Source organism: Equus przewalskii, chromosome 3 (assembly GCF_037783145.1).
Source record: "Equus przewalskii isolate Varuska chromosome 3, EquPr2, whole genome shotgun sequence".
In the NCBI taxonomy this organism is placed as follows: Eukaryota; Metazoa; Chordata; class Mammalia; order Perissodactyla; family Equidae; genus Equus; species Equus przewalskii.
Genome location: NC_091833.1, coordinates 117619871 through 117644970, shown reverse-complemented (window position 1 = coordinate 117644970; position 25100 = coordinate 117619871). Strand labels below are relative to the sequence as shown.

The following is a 25100-nucleotide window of genomic DNA, read 5'->3' as shown; positions in this document are numbered from 1 at the left end:
TGTTCCAGAACTGTTTGTTGAAAATACTGTTTTGGGGCCGGCCCGGTGGCACAGTGGTTAAGTTCACACGTTCCGCTTCTCAGCAACCCGGGGTTCACCTGTTTGGATCCTGGGTGGGGACATGGCACCACTTGGCACGCCATGCTGTGGTAGGCATCCTACATATAAAGTGGAGGAAGATGGGCACGGGTGTTGGTTCGGGGACAGACTTCCTCAGCAAAAGGAAGAGGACTGGCAGTAGTTAGCTCAGGGCTAATATTCCTCAAATAAAATAAAATAAAATACTGTTTTTCCTCTTTGAATTACCCTGGCATCTTCGTCAAAGAATGAGTTGATGCTATATGTGTGGGTCTGTTTCTGGACTCTCTTCCACTTTACATATATACCCATCCTTTTTCCAGTACCGTACTGTCTTGTTTTCTGAAGCTTTTTATAGTAAGCCATGGAAATTACATAGTAGAAGTCCTCTGTCTTTGTTCTTTTTCAGAAGTGTTTTGACTATCCTAGGTCCTTTGCATTCCTATATAAAATTTACAATCGTCTTGCCAGTTTCTACAGAAAAGCCTGCTGAGGTTTAACTGGCATTGTGTTGCTGAGTCTGTAGACCAAAATTTAGGGAGAATTGACATCTTAGCAATATTGAGTCTTCCAGTCCGTGAACATGGTATGGCTCTTCCTTTATTTAGGTGTTTTTGGTTTATTCTTAGAATAGTTTTGTGGTCTTCAATGTACAGGTTTTCTTGCACATAGTGTCTTGAAAAATTTCCAAAATGTTTCATATTTTTCTTGCTATAAATGGTATTTCTAAAAAATTTCAGTACCCAATTATGTATTGCTAGTATATAGAAATAGAATTGCTTTTTGTATATTGACCTTGTATCCTGTGAAAACTCATTTATTAATTCTAATGGTCTTTTGGTAGATTCCTTAGGATTGTTTATATAGATGATCACATCATCTACAAATAATATATTTCCTCCTTTCCAATCTGTATGTCTTTAATTTTTTTTCTCACCTTATCTCATTGGCTAGGACCTCCAGTATGATGCTGAATAGGAGTGATGTGAGAGACTTCCTTGCTTGTTCCCAGTCTTAGGGGGAAAGCATTTAGTCTTTCACTATTAAGTATGATGATAGGATTTTGCAGATCAGATTGAAAAAGTTTACTTCTGTTTTTAGTTTGCTGAGAGTTATCATGAATGGATTTTGATTTTGTCAGATTCTTTTTCTACATCTGTTGAGATGATCATAGAGTTTTTCTTTTTTAGTTTGTTAACAAAATTAATTACTGTGATTTTTGAAATGTTGAACAAACCTTGCCTTCTCTGGGACAGTCCACACTTGGTCATGGTGTATTATCCTTTTTGTAAGTTGCAGTATTGGATTTGCTAAAGTTTTAAGGATTATTACATCTGTGTTCATGAAGGATCTTAGTCTGTAAGTTTCTTGTCTCACAATACTTTTGTGTAGTTTTGGTGTCAGGGTGTTACCTCATAGAATGAGCTAGGAATTATTCTTTTTTAATTTTCTGGCAAAGTTTGTGTAAAATTGGTATTATTTCTACCTTACATGTTTGGTAGAATTCACCAGTGAAGCTATCCTGACCTGCAGTTGCCTTATTGAGAAGGTTTTGAACAATAAGTTCAGTTTATTTGATAAAGCTTATTTATTTCTTCATGAATAAGCTTTGTTAATTCTTGTCTTTAAAGAAGTTTGTGTAATCATTTCACAACATATGTAAGTCAAGTCAGTATACTGTACATCTTAAACTTATATAGTGCTGTATGCCAATTATATCTCAATAAAACTGGAGGAAAAAGAAGTTTGCCCATTTTATGTCAAATGCATTGGCATGAAGCTGTTCAGAATAAATCTCTTTTAATTTCTGTAGAATCTGTAATGGTTGCAGCCCCCACCCCCTTCACGCCACTTTCACTCCTGGTATCAGTTGTTTGAGTTTAGTCTTTTCTTTTCCTGATAGCCTGGCTAGAGGTTTATAATTTTTATTGATCCTTTCAAAGAACCACATTTTGTTTTAATTTTCCATTTTCTATTTCGTTACTTTCTGTTCTTAGGTTTATTATTTCTGTCTTTCTACTTTATGCTTAATTTTTTTATTCTTTTGGTTTTTTAAGGTAGAAATTTACATCATTGATTTGAGACGTTTCTTCTTTTCTGATATGTGTTTAATTTTATAAAATTAAGCATTCCTTTCATTGTATCCCACAAATTTTGGTATGTTGTGTTTTCCATTCTATTCAAAATATTTTATAATTATTCTTATTATGATTTATTCTTTGACCTATGGAGTATTTAGAAGTGTGTTTTTTAATTCCCAAATATTTTGGAGTATTTTCCAGATATCTTTTTTTTTTTTGAGGTATAACTGGCATACAACATTATATTAGTTTCAGGTGTACAACATAATGATTCAATATATGTGTGTATTGCAAAATGCTCACCACAGTAAGTCTGGGGACATCCATCACCACACATAGTTAAAAGAATTTTTTCTTGTGATGATGACTTCGAAGATCTACTCTCAGCAACTTTCAGACATGCAGTACAGTGTTACTAATTATAGTCACCATGCTCTACATTACATCCACATGACTTATTTATTTTACAACTGGGAAACCTTTTGATCCCCTTTTTGTTATTATTAGCTTAATTCTGTTGTAATCAGAAAACATTTTATATGATTTAATTTTTAAAAATTTGTTAACATTTGTTTTGTGGTCAGTCTTGGTTAATGTTCCATGTGCATTTGAAAGAATTTGTATTCTGCTTTTGTTGGGAAGAGTGTGCTATGAATGCTAGTGTGATCAAATTGTTTGATGGTGATATTTGTATCTTCTGCATCTTTTCTGATGTTTATGTCTAGTTGAGTTACTGAGAGGAGAGTTGAAATATCCAAATGTGATTCCTGCTTTATGTATTTTGAGCTCGGTTATTAGAGTGTTTACCCATTTAGTGTCATTAATTGCTTCTTGTTGAATCAGTCTCATTGTCATTATTATTATTATTTTATCATCATCACCATCATCATCATCTCCTTCATTGCTACTAATATTCCTTGTTTTGAGACCAACTTTCTCTGATACTAATAGAGCCACCCAGCCTTTTTTGGTTAGTATTTGCATGGAATATGTGTCCCAACCTTTATTTTTAACTTCTTTGTAGCTTTCTAATCTCTTGTAGAAAACATAGTGGCTCATGCTTTTTAATAATAGTTGGAATATTTAACTATTTCTGTTTAACGTGATTATTGATATGTTTGGATTTAAATCTACCATCTTGCACCCTTTTTTGGGGTATTTTTTTCCATCTGTTTGCTACTCTACTTTTTTTGTCTGCTTTCCTTTTGGATTAATTGAATCTTTTTTTTATGATTCTATTTTACCTTCTCTTGGCTTATTATCTGTATATCATTTTGTTTCATAATTTTTAGTGGTTCTAGAATTTACAGTACAGACCTTCTTTACTTAACAGTGGAGGTGAGCCCATTTAAAGTTGAAAATATCTTAAGTAGAAAATACATTTAATACGCGTTACCTACCAAACATCATAGCTTAGGCCAGCCTACTTTAAATGTGTTCAGAACACTTACGTTAGCCTCTAGTTGGGCAAAATCATCAAACACAAAGCCTATTTTATAATAAAGTCTTGACTATCTCATGTAATTTATTGAGTACTGTACTGAAAAACATAATGGTGTATGGGTCCAGAATGGTTGTAAGTGCATCAGTTGTTTACCCTTGAGATGACATGGCCAGCTGGGAGCTACCACTCACTGCCACTGCCAGGCATTGTGAGAGAGTATCATACAGCTTATTGCTAGCCCAGGAAAAGATCAAAATTCGAAGTGCAGTTTCTACTGAATGAGTATCACTTTTGCACTATCGTAAAGTCGAAAAATCTAAGTGGAGCCATTGTAAGTTGGGGACAGTCTGTATATATCTTTAACTGTTCAACCTCTGCTTTCAAAGAATATTATATACTTAACATGTAGTGTTAGAACTTTACAGTGTTATACTCTGAGCACCACCATTTTTTGTGCTAGTGTAGTTATATTTTTCTCAAAAATATTGTAAACTTTACCGTACATTTGTCTTATTTTGGCTTTAAATAGTTAATTATCTTTTTAGAAGACTTTAACAGTGAGAATAGTCTTTGGCCCACATCTGTATCATGTGTGGTGCTCTTCATTCTTTTATGTAGCTCCCCTTTTTCATCTGGGGTTATTTCTCTTTCTGCCTCAGGAACTGCCTTCAACATTTCCTGTAGTGCAGAGAAACTTCTGTTTGTCTGAAAGCTTTTATTTTGCCTTCATTTTTAAAAGATGTTTTGTTCACAATGCTGGGCTGTTGGTCAGCTCTTGCTGACCTCCCTGGTTGCTGATGTGCAGCATGTTGTCATCCTTCTCTTTGCTCCTGTGTACAGAGGGGGCGCTCTCTGCCTGCTTCTCAGATTTGCACTTCATCACTGGTATTTTTGTTCTTTGGGTTTTTTTTAAAGATTGGCACCTGAGCTAACAACTGTTGGCAATCTTCTTCTTCTTCTTTTTTTTTTTTTTTTGCCTTTTCTCCCCAAATCACCCCAGGACATAGTTGTATATTTCAGTTGTGGGTCCTTCTAGTTGTGCTATTTGGGACACCGCCTCAACGTGGCCTGATGAGCAGTGCCATGTCTGCGCCCAGGATCCGAACCAGCAAAACCCTGGGCCACTGAAGCGGAGCGCGCGAACTTAAACACTCAGCCACTGGGCAGCCCCTCATCACTGGTTTTCAGCAGTTTCACTCTGATATGCTTTGGTGTGATTTGCTTTGTGTTTATTGTGCTTGGGATTAAATCAGCTTTTAAGATGTGTCAGTTTACAGTTTCATCAAATTTGGAAAATTTTCAGCTATTTGTTTTTATAACCCCCTTTTTTCCCTGGGACGCTTTACCTGTATGTTGAACTTCTTGACTTTGTCTTATGAAAACTTTGTTCATTTTTTTCAGTCGTATTTCTTGCTGTGCTTCATTTTGGATTATTTTCACTGCTTGTCTTCAGGTTTATTGATATTCTGTTGTGTCTGATCTGCTAAGTCTGTAGTATTTTTTCTTTTAAGATATTTTATTTTTCATCTCTAGAAATTCTATTTGCTTATTTTTCACATCTTCAGTTTCTCTCCTCGTCGTGTTTATGTTTTCCTCTATTTTCTGGAACATATGGAGCTTATTTGTAATCACCGGTTTCGGATTCTTTTCTGTTGGCTGCATCATCTCTGTTATTTGGGGGCCTGTTTCTATTGATTGGCTTTCCTCCTGGTTACACATCATATTTTTATGCTTCTTGATTTTGTTATTAGATCCTGGACGTTGTGCATTTTACATTGTTGAGTGCTGGATTTTGTTGTATTCTTTTAAACTATTTTGGACTTGGACAGAACAATTTAACTGAAGTTAAATCTGTATAAGTACTGTAAGGTGATACATTTAAGAATTTACTATATAGTCATCATACACCCTATTGTAAAAGGCCGAACTTCATCCCTCATCACTAGAAAATGTTACTTTCCAGGTTCTTGGTTGCTGTTCTGAGCCTATCCTGTGTGTCAGGCAGCATTGTTGTTGCTGGTATACAGTGGCGAGCAGGTCATAAAGGGTCTTGCTCTCATAGAACTGATCTTCCAGTGAGGGAGACAGGTAAAAAAATAAGAAAATATGCAAAACACTAGGATTTCAGATAACAGTTTGTGATAGAAGAGATTAACCGGGGGTGATTAAGTCAGGAGATGGGCGCCATACTACTGATTTGAACAGGGACACTTTAACATCATGATTGCTAGTAACAGGAGATCATCTACCCAAATCTGTGCAGGCAACTCTAGAGATTACAGTTATGGTGAATCTAGAGGGCAGCCACTATTGTGGAGCTTAGGGAGAGGACTCAAGGAAGGACACACTTGGAAGAGGCCCACCTTGGAGCCGGTACGATAGGACCCTCTGGGTAGCTGAGGTGCTGCAGGCGGGGGCTGGTGGGCTCGCTGAAGAGTGTTCAGCATGCAGTCCCCCTCACAGGTAGTGGGCAAGTGGTAGGAGCAAGACTGAAGACTAGGAGGGAGAACCCTGCTTCTGCAGTATTCCCCCAGCGTCCTCTGCTGACAAGGCCAAATATCACGCCGCTGGCAAAGAAGCAGTGTTTGCAGGATGCAGCTCCTTCATCACAAAGCAGGGCAAAGAAGGGTGGATTTGGAGTTGAGAGGCAAAAAATTGATAACTAGCTCAGTCTGCCTCCCTGAATAGGTGATCTTTTTGCTGAGGCGTGACTGATTGAGAGAATTCTATCAGACTATCAGAAGCCATTTAAAGATTTAGTGGATTAGCACTCTAGGCAAAGGGAACAAGTGTACAAGCTCAGTGAAATAAAAGCAGAATTATGGAGGGTATGGAAGGTTTTATGCAGGGGAGCTATATGATCTCACTTAGATTTTAAACACCACTCTGGCTGCTGCTTGGAAAATGGATCATAAATGTGTAAAGGTAGAAATAGGGGTGCGGGTGGAGAGCCACTGCGGTAGTCCAGGCAAGAGGTGACAGTCGCTTAGACTGGGTTGGAAGCAGTAGAGAGAGAAACATGAGGTGATTCTGATCTGTTTAGGATTGGAGGTAGAAGGGACTGCCTTGCTTTGCTGTTGGATTTGATCGGAATGGAGGAGAAGAGAGTAAATAAACCTCCTTCATTGAAGTGAACTGACCTGCTTCTATTAGAGAACAACCTGGTTCTTCCACGGCTGCCTTCAAACCTACCTTGTCTGACCACCTGTCCCTGCCCTGTGATGATATATTATCAGCCAGGACCATCACCTTTCCATTCACTTTTGGTATTAGAATTGTCTCATTTTCAGGTATTCAAGCCCACTCTACAGAAAACCACAAGTGTCTCATCTAGTTCAAAGCTTCTCCCCTCAGCTTTAATAAGTGATGTCAGGAATCACCGAGGGAATAATGTGGGAGTGGAGGGCAGTGGTGGCCTTTCTTGCTTTCTTGTGCCTTCCCAGCTCTTTGTGGGTGGAGAAGGGCCTCTGTTCAGGAGGAGTTGGGGGTCTCCATTCTGTGCCAGGCTGTCTGTGGTTCTCTTTGGTGACCAGGGCCCGAGGTCCTAACAGGTGGCCCATAGTGGTTGGGTCTTGCTTGTAGGAGGCTTTTCTTTAGGTTTACCTAGGCCTTGGTCAGGTCTTTGCACTGGACTGTCTGCGGGGAACTCTGCGTCACACCCCCCATCCCTGCTCTGCTCCCGGTATAATTCCCAGGTCCCCTCCCCCAGCAGGAACCTTCGGGTGGGGTTCTTTCATGATGACGCAGACTCCCCCCTCCCTCAGAGAGCTCACTCGTACCTGGCCTCCCATGTGCTGATGGTTAGCTCCCCCTGCTCCCTCCCTCGGTCCATTGGGGAGGCTCTGGCTAGTCTTCTACCCTCAGACTTTTCCGTTTCAAAGTCTGATATCCGTGTCCGTTTCCCCAAACTCGAAGGAACACATAACAGGTTCTTGGAAGAGTTTTCTTGTGCTTCGTCCAGTAGCAAACTGGGGTGGTGCTCTAATTCTCTCCCTAAGCACCAGCCAGTGGGTGAGACCCAGGCCTCTCCGGGACAGGCAGATACCGCAGCCTCTGAGCACTTGTCTTGAAGGCTTTATACTTGACTTGAGGGAGTGATAGGAGAAGGAATAATGAGATTTTCTTTACGTGTGTGAATTCCCTTCAAGAGCCTCTGCTGTGACTCTACTTTTCTCTTCAGGCCATTGGGGGCGATGATTGTCGAGCTGGCTGCCCTGTTAGTGAGCCTTTGAGGGATGTGCACTGTTGTTCACCATGTGGGGCGCTTCGCCTCTAAGACTGGTGCCCACATTCCCAGCTAACAGAGTCCCTCTTAGGTCCTGTCACTGAGGGACAAGGTGCTGGTTGGGTGGGTGGTTCTGAGACTGGAGAAATTGAGGGAGGAAAGAGGTGTGTGGGGTAGGGCATAAGGTTGTATCTGTGTTCTCCGTAGTGGCTGTTGGTAAAATCTTTTAGGTACTGTTGGGTTTGAGCCTGCTTCATCCTGCAGTCTTTGCCCAGAGCATTCTCTTTCTCAAGCCTCCTGTACCCTCATGTTCTCTCCGTACAGCTTGTGGGATTCCACGGGACAGAGAGGCCTCTGCTCCCGGCCACTTTATACTTGGCTTGGAGTGACCACTAGTTTCCAGTAAGCGCCATAGTGGGCAACTGTGGGCATGTCACTTTGTGGCGGTGCCCATTGCAGTTGATCTGATACTGTGTATACTGATTAGGACACTGGGAGTAGAACTGCTGTCTTTTAAAGAATGAAAGAAATACATTGACTGTCCTCATGTGATTATGATATAACTGTCAGAAAGTAGAAAACTAGTTGATTCCAAACAAAAATCTTGGCTGTTGGAGAGAAAACGTGTCCTGTGTAATGTCAGTTATTTTCGATGTCTGGGTTTTAAATTTCTTCTAACAGGCATTTTTCTGAACAGTTAGTAACAAATTTGTGCCATGAACTTCTGAACATAACTAGTCTATTCTATTCTGTTTTTCAAGCAGAGCCAAGACTTTCTTCTTCATTCCCCTCTTGGCGGATCACACCCGGAAGCAGGCGGCAGCGGGAGGCTAGCTCTTGGTGCTCAGACGCTGCCCTCGGCGGGTCTAGGCGGTGCTGCCCCCGCAGATGCGGCGTGTGCCTGTGAGGCCTGCAGTGAGCGCAGGTACCACGGAGAGACAGACGGGTGCAGGGGCAAACCTCATCCGAGTTGGAGCTGTAACAGGAAATGGGGGTGTTTCTATAAATGACAACACACATTTGAGCCACTCCTGAGAGTAAGACAGTAGCCTGGATATTGTGAGGAAGAACCAGATGAATGAGGTTCATTCCTCATTCCTGCCCTTGAGGATTAACAAGAGGAAGCTAGTCCTCAGAAGGGGAGAGGAGGCATACCGAAATCATTAGAATCTAAGGTCGGGGTCAGTAGACATGGGGGATGCCTTTTACCTGGAGGGCTAGGGAGGCTGGCCACTGCAGCTGCTGAAGGACAGAGGGGAAGAGAAGCCCGGACTCAGGGGTCCTGAACCGGCTTTGTGCCTCATCTTAGGACAGAAGCCAATGGAGCTGAGTGGGGACCAGGGGCTTTGTGGAGTGAGAGCTGCCTGATGGGCACCTTTACGGCGAAGGTTAGGGAGATTGAGGGGAATGTCAGCATTCCTGATTTGGGACAATAGATGTGGACATTCCTGTCCTGCAAGGAGGGCCTGAAATCTTCTTGAGATGAAGGTCTCAGGAACTGGACAGCCGAGGGTACCCTCGGGCCTGTGCTGGGACACGGGTCTTCAGTCCTCCCTGCAGCAACGGCAGATTGGGAGCCAGCTCTGGGAGCTGAGCGAGGTGGAGGAGTGAGGGTGGGAGCAGGCAAATGGAATGAGAAGGGCCTGCCTGTGGATGGAAAGTGCTGGCCGTTTCCCATCCTCTGTCTCCTCAGGCCATCTGGAGAGTGTGGGAATGATACAGATTGTGTTAACTTGTCAACCCCTGACCTCCTTGTTCTTGTGCCGTCTCACAGAGAAATTTCAGCAGAGACAGACCGGGAACCTCAGCAGCTGCAGAACTACTGGTCAGAAGTGCGCTACATGGTCCGCTGCATTTATCGCCAGGCGGGGACCCCACTGGCAGACGACCAAGACCAGTCTCTCGTGCCCGACAAGGAGGGGGTGAAGGAGCTCGTGGATAGGTACACGTTGCCCATGTGTCATGTCTCTCCCTGACCTGCTGCCCAGGGAGCCTGGCAGACACCTCCAGGGAGCCTCCCCTCTGTTCGAGTGGGATCTCCTTCCAGGATCCAGGAAAGCTTGGCTGTGCTTGCTCAGCCCCCGTGCATTGCACTTCTTCAGCAGACAGACTCTGGGTCGAGTTTCAGATTCCAATCCTGATGAAACGCTTTTTGCCTATATAATAAAAAATGAACTGACGTGTTTCTGTCATTTCTCAATGTTGAGACTGACAGTAATGCCACCGTTTGAGTACTTACTGTGTCAGGGATGATGCTAAGCACTTTCTCAAGCATTCTAGCATTTATCAACCCAAGGAGGAAAAGCAGTTATCCCATTTACCAGGTGAGAAAATTGAGGCTCTGTGAGGTCAGGCAACTTGAGAGCGCTCACATAGCGTGTGGAGAGCCAGCCGTAGCCAGGGCTGTCTGTGTGGGCGTTTTTCACATTGGAGTGGCTTGTAGCACAGGGTCTGTTCTTCAGCAGATACCTTGTGCCCAGTGACAATACAGAATTTGAGGTGGACATAATTTTTATTCTTCTGTATAGTTCGTAGCATCTTTTTTCTCTTTTTGAAATGTTCCAAATAAAAGCAATACATTTGAGCTAAACATTTCATGGATCAGTTCTCCTTTGGGTTTCTTTTTCTCACATTTTGAGTGCAGCACCTTTGAGGACTTTATGAACTCTCGTTTGCTATACAGTAGAACTTATCCTGGAGGCAGGAGGAGTGACTGGCCATCGGTTTTATAAAGGAGTTGATGAATTTGGCCAGTGTATTCAGGGTTTGATCTCTGAACCTCAAACCTCGTTTGAGTCTTCTGTGGCTTTCCCTTAACAGACGAAATACATTCTGTTTCAGAGGACAGTTGTTTTACTAGTAATTAAAATTTAAATTGTTATGCTAAGAAATTAACATATCTTTCTGAAATGTACTAACCATAATGCAAATCCCATCAATTTTTACTGTTTCTTTAGCCACATTTTATATAAGGCTTCACATGTTCCATTGCAGGATTTTACTTAGCTCTTGTCCTTTACAACCTAGGTAGAGTGGTAACTTAAAAATGGAATCGATGACAACTTACATTCTTCTCTTTTGACCATATATGGTAACTTGTGTCTAATAAAGTGCTGAGCTCCCAGTGGTCCCTCCTGGTGATGGGTCGTAGATGGATGTTGTAGGTGTTGCTTCAGTGGTCCTCTATCTTAGAGGTTCCTCAGAAGTGCACAATTAAGAGAAGTGACCACTTTAAACACAGTAATATCAAATGCCATTGAACAAGTTTTTAAAAGTGGATTTGTGTCCAAGTTAGGAAAGAAATTCATGAAAATGTTAATTGTTCTTATGGCCTGGTGGGGGGCCTGTATTAATTTTTGCCCTGCTCTTCAGCTTACAGATTTTATTTCAACACTTTCAATGTTTTTTTGTTGGGGTAATTTAAAAAGAGAGATACTGTCTGTAAAGTTTCCTTGATTATATAAATCATACAAGCCCATTTGGATGGTGTACTGAATTCCTAGAAAGAGGGAAAAGCAGTCTGCTGCAGTCCTCCAACCCAGGTCTCACCTCTTCTGGGGTGGTTGCTTATCACCTGTTAACAAAGAAGCATTCAAAAATTGTTGTCGTGGCTGGCCCAGTGGTGCACAGGTTAAGTTTGCATGTTGTGATTCAGCAGCCCGGGGTTTCCTGGTTTGGATCCTGGGTGGGGACATGGCACCACTTGTCAAGCCATGCTGTGGTAGGCATCCCATGTATAAAGTAGAGGAAGATGGGCACGGATGTTAGCTCAGGGCCAGTCTTCCTCAGCAAAAAGAGGAAGATTGGCGGCAGATGTTAGGTCAGGGCTAATCTTCCTCAAAAAAAATCGTTGTCTTCAGTCTCGTATGTTTTTAATCGTCTCCTGGTTGAGAAAATGCATCTTGAGCCAGCTGCAGAGGCGCTGATGTGTATGCTCTGCCACCTGCTGGCAGTGTGAGTTCCAACAACTTGCTCCACCTATGTGGGCCTCAGTGTTTAACTGAGTGATTAACTGAGTTAATACATGTGAGAAACAGCTGGCACAATGTAAGCTCTCAATAAATGTCAGTTTTTCCAAGTGTTAGCTGACAACTTTGAAGAGGTTGCTGACGCTCTCTGTGCCTGGGTTCCCCCTGCTGTTGAGTGAGGTGATTATACAGTTGACAGGTTGTTGTGAGAAGATGGTTCTTGTTAGGTGGGCACCTGTGGAAAGGCTTCAGAAGAGATGCTCACTGATATAAAAATGGTTCCATCAAGGGGACCTATGTGGGCTGGTCCCGGGTGAGTCGTGACTCTCTTTTCTCTGCAGGCTCTGTGAGAGGGACCCCTACCAGCTGTACCAACGGTTGGAACAACAAGCCAGAGAGTATGTGCTGGAGATGAAGGTCCGACTCCTCCGGCAGTTGTCGGCCGCATCCAAAGTGAAAGCGCCGTCTGCCCTGCAGGGCCCTCCACAGGCACACCAGTTCATCTCTCTCCTCCTGGAGGAGTACGGCGCCCTCTGCCAGGCGGCACGCACCATCAGCACCTTCCTTGGCACTCTGGTAAGAGAGGAAGCCGCCTTTTCTTTGGTTTTGTTGAGAACTCTGTGGCAGGATGAAGTTTTTGAGGCTTGTGTGTTGATCTTGTGCCCTGTCACAGACCCTCCCCTCCTCTGGCGAGTTCAGGAGAGAACCTGATTTCTCTCCTTTCTCTTTTCTCTGGACTTTGCTGCTGAATAAAAGCATTGAGTGGATTGATATCTGGGTGATACATCATAGAAATACTGTTTGGGGACCTTGAGGCCTAGGGAATGAGGAATGGGGACAGTATGAGGTGAGGAACAGCGTATGTGTTAATAGGGAAAAGAAAAAGAAATGGTTTGTATTTTAAGCTGTTAATTGCGTTGTCACCGTAGACAAAGGCTTTTATTTGATTGAGTGCACATGAAGAGCCTGAAGGCTAGAGAGCGCCTGTGCACAGCCCTGTGGCTCTCAGTCACTGATTCACTCAGCAGTCCAGCACTAGGTTAAGGATGGGTTTACAGAATCAAATAAGACGCCATCCCACCCTGTAAGCGTCTTTCAATCCTAACGGAGGAGACAAACAAGTGTGTTCTTGTTGGTTCTTTGACCACCTCAAAAAGTAAATTACCAGGGCCAGCCCCACGGCCAAGTGGTTAAGTTCACAGGCTCCGCTATGGCAGCCAGGGATTCATGGAGCCTCGGATCCTGGGCACAGACCTACACACTGCTCATCAAGCCATGCTGTGGCAGCATCCCACATAGAAGAACTAGAATGACTTACAGCTATGATATACAACTACATACTGGGGCTTTGAGGAGGAAAAAAAAGAGGAAGATTGGCAACAGACGTGCGCTCAGGGCCGATCTTCCTCACCAAAAAAAAGCTTAAGTTTACCATAAATGGGTGGAAGGAGGCATGTAGTAGTAGAAATACAGTTAATGGAAATGGGGTAAGCTGGGCATTGATCCTAGACAGCCTCAGCACACTTGCTGGTTGGAAGGAGGCCATGCTCCCCAGAGAGAGAAGCCATTTACACTTTATGACTATTATAAAAAGCACCCATTTACTAATAGTCTGTGGAGTTTTTCATCATCACTTACATTTTATTACTAAATGATAGTTCACTGTGCTAGTTTTAGGTACTTTCTTAGTGGTAAAACTACATTTCAAAACAAATATAGTAACCAGTGACTCCTAATATTTGAAGCCTAATGGTCTTTATGTGATTCTGAAGTTGGTAGACCTTCTTGCTGGGAAAATTTACATACTCTTAATTTTATGCATTATTTAAGGGGTTCATGGACTTCCTCAAGCATCCCTGCAGTAGACCACTGCCATTCCTGTAAGTGAGTCTGAAACCTTGAGGAAGGTATCCATTGTGAGAAAGGAGCTGGTGAGTGGGAGGGCATTATCCCTGCTTCAAGGCCTGAGGCTGAGAAATTGAATACCAGTCTACTGAACAGGGCTGGACTTTCCTTTGGTGCCTTATTTCCTTCATTCTGCATCTCTTGCAGCACTTTCCCTCCCACCTGTACTTAGGGAAAGTCTGCCTGTTCCTCAGAAGTCCAAATCCAGGTGCCATCTCCTCTGTGACTGTACACTTGAACCTTCCCGAGTCTCCTGAGGAGACAGAGGACGTGAGCCAAGGTTGAGAGCGCCTCCACTGCCTGAACCTGGCACACAGAGCAGTGAGGAGCACTCCTGCTGTGCCCTAGAAAGTGCTGCCTGAGTCCAGGCCCTCTGCAGGTGCTTAGAGTAGAATGCTGTTTTATGAAGCAAACAAAAATTGATGTGAACCATGTTTATTGAACAAATTCCTAGCAGTTTATATAGAAATGTTTTCTTATGGTTTGAAAAATACTCAAAAACTCTGAGCACAAAATATAGCTGCTTGGTCAATGATTTATTTCACTTTTTTTCACACACAGAGATACTCACTTTGGTTTCCAGTGGTACAGCAGATGGAATAACCTGAACTCTTCCTTCCTTCAAGGGAAACAACTAAATTAGTGGATAACAAAAGCTAAAACAAGATAAAGTCTTTTGAAACACATGCTGAGATGGCATAAAAGGCAAGAAGCCTTCTCAAATCTAGAAGTAACTTTGCAGTGATCCAAGGTTGCCAGTAAAGTCAAGCACCGTGCAGGTCACTTCTAGAGGTCTCAGCTTTATCTTCTATAACCACGGTGCCACTGTCATACCCACAAAAACTGACAGTGATTTCTTATTATTGACTAACACCCAGTCCATATGAAAATCTCCCAGTTATCTCAAAAATTTCTTTTTATGGTTGAGGTGTTCAAATCGGGATCCAGTAAGGTTCACAACTTTATAACAACATCCTTCCATGCCCACACGGTGGTCAATGCAGTGTTAAGTATTGACAGAACTAAGTTAAGATAAACTTGAAAGTCAGTGTTTCAGAGCAGTACTTCTCAACATTTTTGGACTATGGGCCCTTTAAACTTAAAAACTGAGGATGCCAAAGAGCTTTTGTTTATGTGGATTTTATCTGTCAAAATTTACTGTATTGAAATTAAAATGGAGAAATTTATTAAATCCTTTAAAAAATAGTAATCCCATTATATAACATAAGCAGCATATTTTTAAATAAATAACTATTTTCCAAAATAAAACATATTTAGTAAGAAGAGGGACATCATTTACATTTTTGCGAATCTCTTTGGTGTCTGGCTTAGGTGGGGACACCTGGATTCTCATAGCTGCTTCTGCACTCAGTCTGTAGTCATAGGTTGTTTTGGTTGAGGTTATTGATGTATTTGGAAAAGGCAGCAATATTTTAATAGCCTTTTCAGATCATTGTGGATGTTGTTCTTTGAGAGTCCACCAGAGCCTGTGTCTCTCTGAATGGTTAGTTACAATGTAGAACCTGAAACCATAACACTGAACTGACCCCACTCTGTTACATGAGAATCCACTGGTGTAGCTTACACTTCGAATGGTCTGCTCATGTGTGGTTTTCTAACATGGCACATTGGTCATTTGGAAAAAACTGGCTCACTCACTGAGTTATGCAGATCTTCTTGATGATAGTCAATGTGAAATCATTGTGATGTTTTTATCACGATTGTATATTCGATATAAAAAAAGACCTTTGTTACTATCACCGCTGATCCTCTCAGAATGGTCTTTAAATGTGGGGAAGCTTCAGAGCCACAGTGGCAGGTGCACGTTTTTCGAAGTTCTAATTTTGCTTGAAAGCTCAAATTTTATGATCAGCTATAAATAGTTGTTTTTCTTGAAGCAACAAGTTCAGTTGTATGAACCCTGCTGGCTTATTCTCTGCTAACCGCAGTAGCTTCTCTGTGAACAACGTCCCCTATTCTGATTCTGCAGAGCCTGTGGAATGCATTTGGACATAGAAAGGCATTTTCAAAAGTGTGACTTTTGTGGGAAATATACTTGCTTGTGGAGTTTATTCCACACTGCCCCAGGGATCAAACAGGATAATAGGGTCACATTTTTTTCTATTTATTTTAAATATTAAAATAAAGTTGGGACTAGACTTAAATTATGCCTTCGTCTAGGACATAACTTACCAGGCTATAGTAATATTGAACATCCTGCTATTTCTCAAGGTCTCTTGTAGGACTTGATTCTAAACACTTCCTTTTCCTTCTTCTAAACCCTCAAAAACCTTTTTGCAGTTGAGTATGGGAAGTAAGACTAGTTTGAATAGGAAAGCCTGAGCGTGAGTCCTCAGTGAAGCTTGCTTTCGTGCCTGTGGCTTGGGCAGCGCTGGATCTGCCATCCTCTCACAGCAGCTGTGACAGCTCCTGCGCCTCGTAGACCCCAGTCCCCACATGCCCTGGGCAGGTTGCTCAGCCTCTGTAGTCTCTTTCTGGCCTGTGATGGGGCATAGCAGCACCACATTCAGGGTTATTGCAGGTGCTGGTAATGTGTTCACACGTGGGAAGCACTGAGAACAGTGCCTGGCCCACAGGAAGCACTCCATAATGCACATGTTGTTATCTTAAGTTGATTTCAGGTTGTGAAATGAGTTTGGGGCTTGCTGTTTCTCTTGCATGCCTCATCTGGAAATATAACTTCAGATTTCATAAAAAATGCCCAACGTCTTCATAAATCAGTCTTCATCCAGTTACCTTTAACGTGAGCCCAAAGACCAGAGCTGTGGTCCCACCCCTGCAAGTGTTGTTACACAGTGCCCAAAGTTGCTCATAGACTGGCTGGCAGGGACCACTGACTCCGTCCTGAAGATTTATGGGGGAGACCAGGCAAGACTTTGGCTCTCTTGGGATGCCTTCCCTGAACCTTCCCTCAGCTGGCTGAGGGCCTGGTCTGGCTGCTGCCTTAGTTCCTAAATGTTCTTTGTCATGGAGTCAAATCATAAATCAGTTGAACTCCTGCTCTTCTGTCTCCTGGGGACTCCTGAAGGGCAGGGACCTACTGTATTAGTCTTTCTCTCCCTGTAGCTGGCATATAGCCTGTGTAGAGTGGTCTCTGCTGAAATCTGTGACATGAGTCCTTTTGACATTTTGTGGCCACAGTGTTATTACAGGCATATTCTTGGGTAATGGTTTCTCATTCCAGGCCTTAGGCTGAGTTTATTGGGTCCCAGGCCCTGGCCTTCTGCCCCGCCCAATTTTTCTATGTCGAGTAATGGCACTGAGAGATGCTGGGTGTGAAATGGGAGTGATGAAATTCAGATCTTGGAGGTGCTGGTATTTTAGTAAAACATACAGTGGGAGCATGCACTGGAAACATTGACAGAATTGAGGGCTTAAGGTTCTCTGCAGATGTCATAGATTCCTTGCTAAATTTCTTTTTCTTTATGTTTTTAGGGTATAAAAAGAGAACTGTAACTAGCAGAACTGGCATATATGTACGTGGTATAGCAATATCACTGGTGTGCTCTCCACATCATCTTACAGATGTTTGTGTTTGGGAATAGGAATTGATCAGTTTAACTTGTTCTCCAGGCCCCTGTGTCAACCAGTTATCAGTTGATAAAACAATAGAATCTTCATGTCTAGATCATTTACTAACATCTCCAGGTGTGATCATTTCAACTCAGTTTGGCTATATTGTAAATTAGGACAGACCACTAAATCTAGTCACTGTGAGTAATCCAATTCAGAGGAGTCCAGAACTATTGATGTGTAATGATAAGCAGTTTTCCAAGCTGTCTGTTGTTTAGGTAAGGAACGTTTACCCAAGAATGTAAGATGATTCAACACAAGTAGTGTACAAGTAGCTTACAGATGGAAGCATGGATTCACACGTGCATGGTTGTAGCAAGATCTGTTAAGAGTGAATGCTGCATCTAGGTAAGGTACTCGTGCCATCTCTCCCAGTCTCCTTGTGTTGAGGGCAAGTGGACGTCTTTTGATGTCACACTCTGTGATGGCCAGGATGCTCCCAAATGTTTAAAAGTTGTTCTCTAACTGATGAGTTTGCCTACGTTTATTAGGGAAACGAAAGACCTGACCTTTCACGGAGTATCGCTAGAGGCGAAATTATTTGCATCGGTCAGAAAGGGAGATTTCTCAAAATAGGCAAGAAATAATTGTCTTTTGGCATCAAAGGATTTGTATGCATTTAAATTGTTGGAAAAGTAGGGCTTTTGATACAGTTTTGAAAGCGTGATTATGAGAAATCACCATCAAATATGTGTAATTGTTTCTCTTCTTTCTCTGTCCCTTCTTGATCTGTGTGCATCTTACCACCCTGTCTGTTGTGTGTAAGTTATTTAGAAGGGAGGCTAAGTCAGAGATCAGAGATCTGCATCAGTGTGTACTTTAGGACGTAAAGGGAGCAATGACTCCTCATAAGGAGAATGTTCTGGGCCTTTGTAGAGGAATGTGGGTGTGGAGGGAGGAGGAAATCCTGGGAATTCTTTGCTCTTCGTCAATTCAGTACATCTTTTATTTATTTATTTTTAACTAGGAAAACGAACACTTGAAAAAGTTCCAGGTGACATGGGAACTGCATAATAAACATCTATTTGAAAATCTGGTCTTTTCGGAGCCACTTCTCCAGAGCAACTTGCCAGCACTGGTGTCGCAGATCAGGTATTTGGTCTTAATCTGCATATGTCCTCGTGGTACGACAGCATGGTTCTTTTCCCTGTGGTGTAGCATGTGTGCGTCTGAACACCAGTGTAGTGTGGAAGTTCTTACCAGAAAAATCACAGGGCTCAGGGAAAAAAATGCACTTTGGGCAGAAAGCTAAAAACCCAAAGAGCGATACAATTAAACTAAAATAACAAACCCAATAGTAATGCTACTAAGATTTAACACCACGGATTCCTCATAAATAAGGAAAAGTTGTGGTATCCATAATAGTTTACCTTGACAAGACTCAGGCTTGGCCAGGTGGCTGTGGTATAGTCCATGCTGTGGCACTTGGGTATACAGGGAAGATGGGATGGGAGGAGGGAAGTGGGAGATGAGAGGAGGGAGGGTGAGAGGTGGGAAGAGCAGGAGGGATGAGGATGAATGGCTCCACCATGGGTCTGATGGTGCCAAGGGGCTCCTAGTTGCTAGACGTAGGGATGAGACACAGCTTTGCATCTCTCAGAAGTTCCCTCAAGGTCTTTGTTCATGGCTTGGGTTCTTCTTAGTGGTGTAAAGTATCCATGGGGCTTTATCATGTGTGCCAAGATGAGTGTACCAGGTACAGTACTTGGGGGCATTTACCCAGTGATGGGGCAAGTGAGAAGGCTTGACCCAGGGTGTGTTTGCTCCAAGTTGGCTGTGCTCGGCTGGAAGGAGGCTCCTCTCAGATCTGCTGTCACAATGCACTGCTGAACCAGGCCCCAAGCTCCCACAGTTGTGCAGCATGGTGATTTTATTCCTTATCTGCTTACCACGTGTGAACAGATTCCACACTATAGATGCATCATAACTCCACAGACTGTAGTCATCTTTATTTAAATGTCCATGTTGAAATATAGTTGGACCAGATTCACAAAGAAGGGAAATTATTAGTATTTTTTGTGCTGAGGAAGATTAGCCCTGAGCTGATAAGATCTCTTCCAGTCTTCCTCTACCTTATAAGTGGGTTGCTGCTGTAGTGTGGCTAACAAGTGGTGTAGGTCTGTGTCTGGGATCCGAGCTTTAGAACGCATGCCACTGAAGTGGAACGTGCCGAACTCAACCACTGTGCCACTGGGCTGGCCCGGAAATGATTTTTTTTTTAAGGATTTTATTTTTTTCCTTTTTCTCCCCAAAGCCCCCCAGTACATAGTTGTATGTTCTTCGTTGTGGGTCCTTCTAGTTGTGGCATGTGGGACGCTGCCTCAGCGTGGCTTGATGAGCAGTACCATGTCCGCACCCAGGATTTGAACCAACGAAACACTGGGCCGCCTGCAGCAGAGTGTGCAAACCCAACCACTCGGCCACAGGGCTAGCCCCCTGGAAATGATTTTTAAGTAAATAAATCATCATTGTAGTTGACTTATACACCACTTTTTTTTTCTCTTGAAACCCATGTATCCACCCAGTCTTTATTTCCTATATTCCTACACCCTATTTGTTCTCACTTCACATTCTCACCTCTGGAGAAAGAATAACCTTAAAAACAGTTAGGTAAGGGAATTAGGGGTATAGAGATTGCAGCAAAGTGTTAGGGAGTGTGGCCTGTGCTCTGGTTGGTTCCTGACCCTTCCAGCATCCCCTTCACCACAGCCTGCTTCCCGCCCACTCTTTTCCTTCTGTGTCCATGCTGAAAGGATCCATACGTTCCCTGGTGAATGCACGGAGACTTGCATGTTCTAACTGCCACCCTCACAGAGGAAAAAGAGTCAGGAGAGTATTCAAAGTCATGAGTTTGAAATGCAGAAGGTAGTTTTGTCCCTAGGTACAATGTTCACATCCACCAAACGCACTTTTTATGAAAAGACATGCATCTAGAGGGAGGATTTTTCCTGCAAGATTCCAGGGTATTTAGCCTTGGTTTTTTTTTCCTAGTGAGTCAGTGAGTTTGGTGGGCATGTCATCAAACTGTGGGTGGGTGACAGAAAACTGAAACGTATTTTAAAAACTCCATTTTTTTTCTGTGCTTTAGTTCTGGATTTCTCATTTGCTCATTGGGAGTGATGGTCAGACTTCAAAGATCGGCAGTGTTTTAGAGTCTTAAATGTTAATTTTGGAGTCAAGCTACAGTGTTGCTCTCAGGAGCCGGTGAGGGAGGGGGGAAATAGAGACAGGAGGAGCTGAGGAGAAGGCAAGCAGAGCATTCCCCAGGAGGCTGGTGACGCCAGGAGGAGCGACTCCTCTGAGTTCCCCAGAGGACATCTCTGTGGGATCCAAGAATAATTCAGATTTGAGCTTCTAGTGTACAGATACCCATTTAACAACTCATAAAAGTTCTGTGACAAGTTGTCTACAAACACCACCCCTAAAGCAATGACCGCCTCTGGGGCAGATGAAATCCATAGCTGTATTTTAATGTTGGTGCTTTGTGTCTAGGCCTGTGTTTAACTTTATTGTAAAGTAAAACACAGATACAGAAAGACTACACAAAGGGAACTACTGGCAGGCGAATTACCCATAGCTGCCGCCCACTGCAGTCCCTGGAAGCCAGTCCCTCTCGAGCCCATCCAGGACATACACCTCTCCCAGAGCTGTCACCGGACCGGCGCAGTCGTGCTCTTTCCTGTCTTTCTCTTCTTGTTACTCACATGTGCATTTCCATAGTCTTGCCTGGATTTTTATTTGATGTATCCTTTTATTTTTTTTAACGTAAATTATCTACCCAAATGTTGACCTCATTTAAAGGAACTGACTTAGTTTAGGAAAGTTATTTCTCTCTCTTTTTTTTAACAACTCGATTGAGATATAATTCAAATACTGTACAATTCACTCATTTAAAGCGTACAGTTCAATGGCTCTTGGTATATTGCATTATTAATTTTTTTAAATTGTGGAAAAATATAGATAACATAAAACTTGCCATTTTAACCTTTTTTTTTTTTTTTCCTTTCTTTTTGGTGAGGAAGATTGGCACTGAGCTAACATCTGTTGCCACTCTTCCTCTTTTCTTTTTTTCTCCACAAAGCCCCAGTACATAGTTGTATATTCTGGTTGTAGGTCATTCCAGCTCCCCCATGTGGGATGCCGCCACAGCATGGCCTGATGAGCAGTTCCGAGGTCGGCGCCCAGGATCTGAACTGGCAAACCTCAGGCTGCCAAAGTGGAGCACGTGAACCCCACTACTTGGTCACGGGGCCAGCTCTTTAACTATTTTTAGGTGTACGCTTCAACAGCATTAATTACATTCACAATATTGGGCGACCGTCACCAGTATCTATTTCCGAAACTTTGTCCTCACCCCAAGCAGAGACTATTCCCATTAAACAGTGACTCCCCACTCCCCGTCCTTTTTTCATGTCTTCTGAGATTCTTTAATCTGTACGTGCCCCATCCCTACCCCTTTTTCCCTTACAATTTATCTGTTAAAGAACCTAAGCCGTTTGTCCTGTGTTGATGCCCAGGGTCTGGATCCTGAGGCATGCACCCCTGGGGCATCCAGCAGGCCCTCTGTCTGTACTGCCTGAGAGTTGGTGGCAGGATCCAGAAGCTCTGTCAGTCTCTGCTTCCGTCCCTGTGGCAAGACTAGGAGGCTCATTGTGTACACACTGCTTATTTGTTATTGTGGATCTGAATACCTATTGCCCAATTAGGTCTTTATTTTAAATATATAATATTAATTGTTAGGGAAGATTATAATTGAAATTAAAATTTTAATTTTAAGTAAACTTACCCAAACTGATTTTATTTCATTCTCCTTGTCACTTATTGTTTCACATACACATTATTTGTAATAGATGTTACCATGAATATCTTTCCAGCGCTGTCGTGTGTTTCCAAAGTGAATATTTAGATAGTAACCTGTTTGCTGAACCATTGATGTCGTTTGACCCTGAGGATATTCCCTGCCGTCTGGTAGCTCTCCTGTTTCCTCTCTGGATTCCAGCACAGCTTTGCTTGAATGTAAGCCCTGTGCCTATAGATTGTGCTCCAGTTACCCCACCAAAGATGTCCCAGGACCCTTTGACTGCTTTACTCTCCATTGGCTTGAAATAGTCTATATCATAGTGTAGGAGGAGAGCAGTTGTCACTTCTGGTAAGAGTGTGAAGAGAAGTGCATTCTGGGCTTATGCCAGTGCCCCCTTAGCATCCTAGTTTTCCAGGTGGTACAAGAGGGGCAGGATGGCATTATGTAGATGGTGGGTTTTGTGTGAAAAGTGGAAATCAGTCTGTGACGAGCAAGGTTGCAGAAGCAGGAGTGGAGAGAAAACCACCACTTCTTGGGCTGCTATGCAGCTAGACAGAAGATGGTGCTCAGGCCTAAGGGTCACCAAGGCACTGTGTAGAGCCCAGAGTCGCCTCAGAGTCACTGGGTTCTGTGTCTTGATGGGTTTTGTTTCCTGAGGGACAGAAACAGCTTTAGAAGAACAGCCTTGATGTTTGAGAGAGCCTCAGTCACTGTGTGGGTCAGTATCTTTCTCTGTTGTTTTCTGGGCTTCCCTAAACATCTTTTCAGTTACACCTGATTTCTACATGCTCCCTCTTTGAAGTGGATTTCATAGACAGACACGTGTGTAGATAGCTTCAGCAACTATGAATTCATTTGGAAGTTCTCTGTTTTTACACAGTCGCAAGCGTGATTTACCCCAGAGTGGAGACAGGTAAAAGGAGAACAGGGAGCTATTTATACCCATTGGAAAGGTTTTAATTTTAAAATTGCTTTATTGTTTACTTTTTTAAATAAATTATTAGATTGTTATTATAATAAAATTCTGAGAATATAGAAAATCATGAAGATAGGTAGGTACTATAAACAATTTGGTGCCTCTTCTAGATTTTTTTTCCTATGTCCTCTCCTTTATACACACATTCGTAAACATGATGCCATAGTCATATCTTTACTTAGCATGAGCATGTTTCCATTTCAGAACATATGTATGTAAATGTATGTATGAATGAGTAGATGTATATAAAGTTTGTGATGAGTGCCTAGTTACCCAGAATCCCTTTGTCTGGAGATGCCAGAATGTCTTTCATTGATCTCCAATGAGTAGCTTCCAGTTCTTTGTATATAAACAACACTGATTATTAACCCTGCACATCATCTTTGTGCTCTTGAGCAATTATAAATGTTGTCTTTGATTTTGAAACTCTTTGTCAAGATGTGTTTGTTACAGTTAGTTTGGTTCGAATGTTGATTATTTAGATGCTAAGAAAATGAACAGTTTCTGATGATAACGTGTATGGTAACCTCCATGCCCCGAGCTCTCCCCGGCTTCCTCCTCTATCCCAGGCCACCCGCTTGCCCCATATCTTCTTTTTCAGAAATCTGCATATTTTCCTCATTGTTTACCTGTGTGTGTGTCTTTCGTTTTCTGTTTTTCTCATTTGCCATGTTACCGTCTTTCTTAAGCTATAATATAGAATAAATAAAACTGTGTTTCTTTTGTTGAATCTAATTTTCTGTTTTACTTAATTTGAAAACCAGGTCCAAATTTTGTATTTCTCATTAAATGTATTATTTTGTCTGGGTTAGTGTATTTCAATAGGGAAAAATAGTTTACATCTCCATGTTTAGTAAACTGAATCAGTATGCCTTGCTCTTTTTAGAACAGTGTTATTCACCACTAATTTTTTTCTTAGGAGCTGTTACTTTGAGCTTCCCCTTTATGCCAGATTCTGTTCTGGGTGCTTTGCATATCTACTTATTAATCACTTACAGCAACTTGTGTGGTGTGTAGTGGTGTCCCACTTGTCACATTGGGAGGGGAAGTGACAAATAGAAGCAAACCTCTGGTCACTGGCCCAGAACCTTTGGGCCCCTTTCTTTTGTTGAAAGGCCTCTCTCCCTAGGCTGGGAACCACAACACATGATACCTGCAACGAGGACACATACAGCACCTTGCTGCAGCGGTACCAGCGCTCTGAGGAGGAGCTACACAGGGTTGCTGAGGAGTGGCTGGAGTGCCAGAAGAGAATCGACGCCTATGTTGACGAGCAGGTGAGTGTGCACTGCCAGAACCTGCTCTGTGGAAGGCATATGTGCCAATGGGGAGGTGGAGGTGCAAGTAGGGGACTCCCAGCCACTGATTTTCCAGAGGAGACAGACCCAGGCAGCACTGCAGACGACCCTCACCTAGCTGTGCCTGCAGGTAGCAGCAGTTGGTCAGGTCACTATCAGTCTGGTCATGCCTACTGTCACTTGCATAGGCTGCCACCTAGGCTCAGTGTCACCTGCAGGAGCCTGTGGGGCCTTGGGCTGCTGATCCTTGTAATTTCAGGAACCATTTACTGAACATTCTGCTGTTTAGAGCCTAGGGACGCACAGAGGAGTGTGACTTTCAGAGCCTGTTCTCTCTCCGTCCCTGACTGTCTAGAAAGGGAATGCAGACATGAACACACGCAGCGGTGTTTGGCAGGTGGTTTACAGGGGTGGAGGACAGAGAAGGCAGGGTGCTGCTGTTGGAGATAGGGCCTGAAGGGCAGGTGCAGCTGGTCAGCTGGAGCCTTTTAGGATGACATGGAACAGGGCTTCCAGATGGCATCCCAGTTTGCCTGCCATTCTAATACCCCTGGGGGGGGTCAGGCAGGGTGGGCATTCAGAACGGCCCCTTTTCAAAGTAACAGGGTGTGAGGAATGACAAGGGAACAGTGCAGAGCTCTGTGTTATATTTTTGAGACTCTAGGAAAGCAAACCTTGGTTCTGATTTGAGGCGTGTGCTGGTCCACTGTCTGCCTGGGATTGTTGGTGC

General features: G+C 42.9%; 1 protein-coding gene across 2 annotated transcripts in view; it reads left to right on the top strand.

Annotated features, from left to right (window-relative positions):
* FAM193A (family with sequence similarity 193 member A) overlaps window positions 1-25100 on the top strand; it is a 178237-nt gene that overhangs the window by 79176 nt on the left and 73961 nt on the right. For both annotated transcript variants that reach the window (XM_070615203.1, XM_070615202.1), the window contains 5 exons: window positions 8593-8753; window positions 9603-9770; window positions 12138-12372; window positions 18263-18387; window positions 24202-24349. In XM_070615203.1, the coding sequence (XP_070471304.1) occupies window positions 8593-8753; window positions 9603-9770; window positions 12138-12372; window positions 18263-18387; window positions 24202-24349 (837 nt within the window). The remainder of the gene's footprint in view (window positions 1-8592; window positions 8754-9602; window positions 9771-12137; window positions 12373-18262; window positions 18388-24201; window positions 24350-25100) is intronic.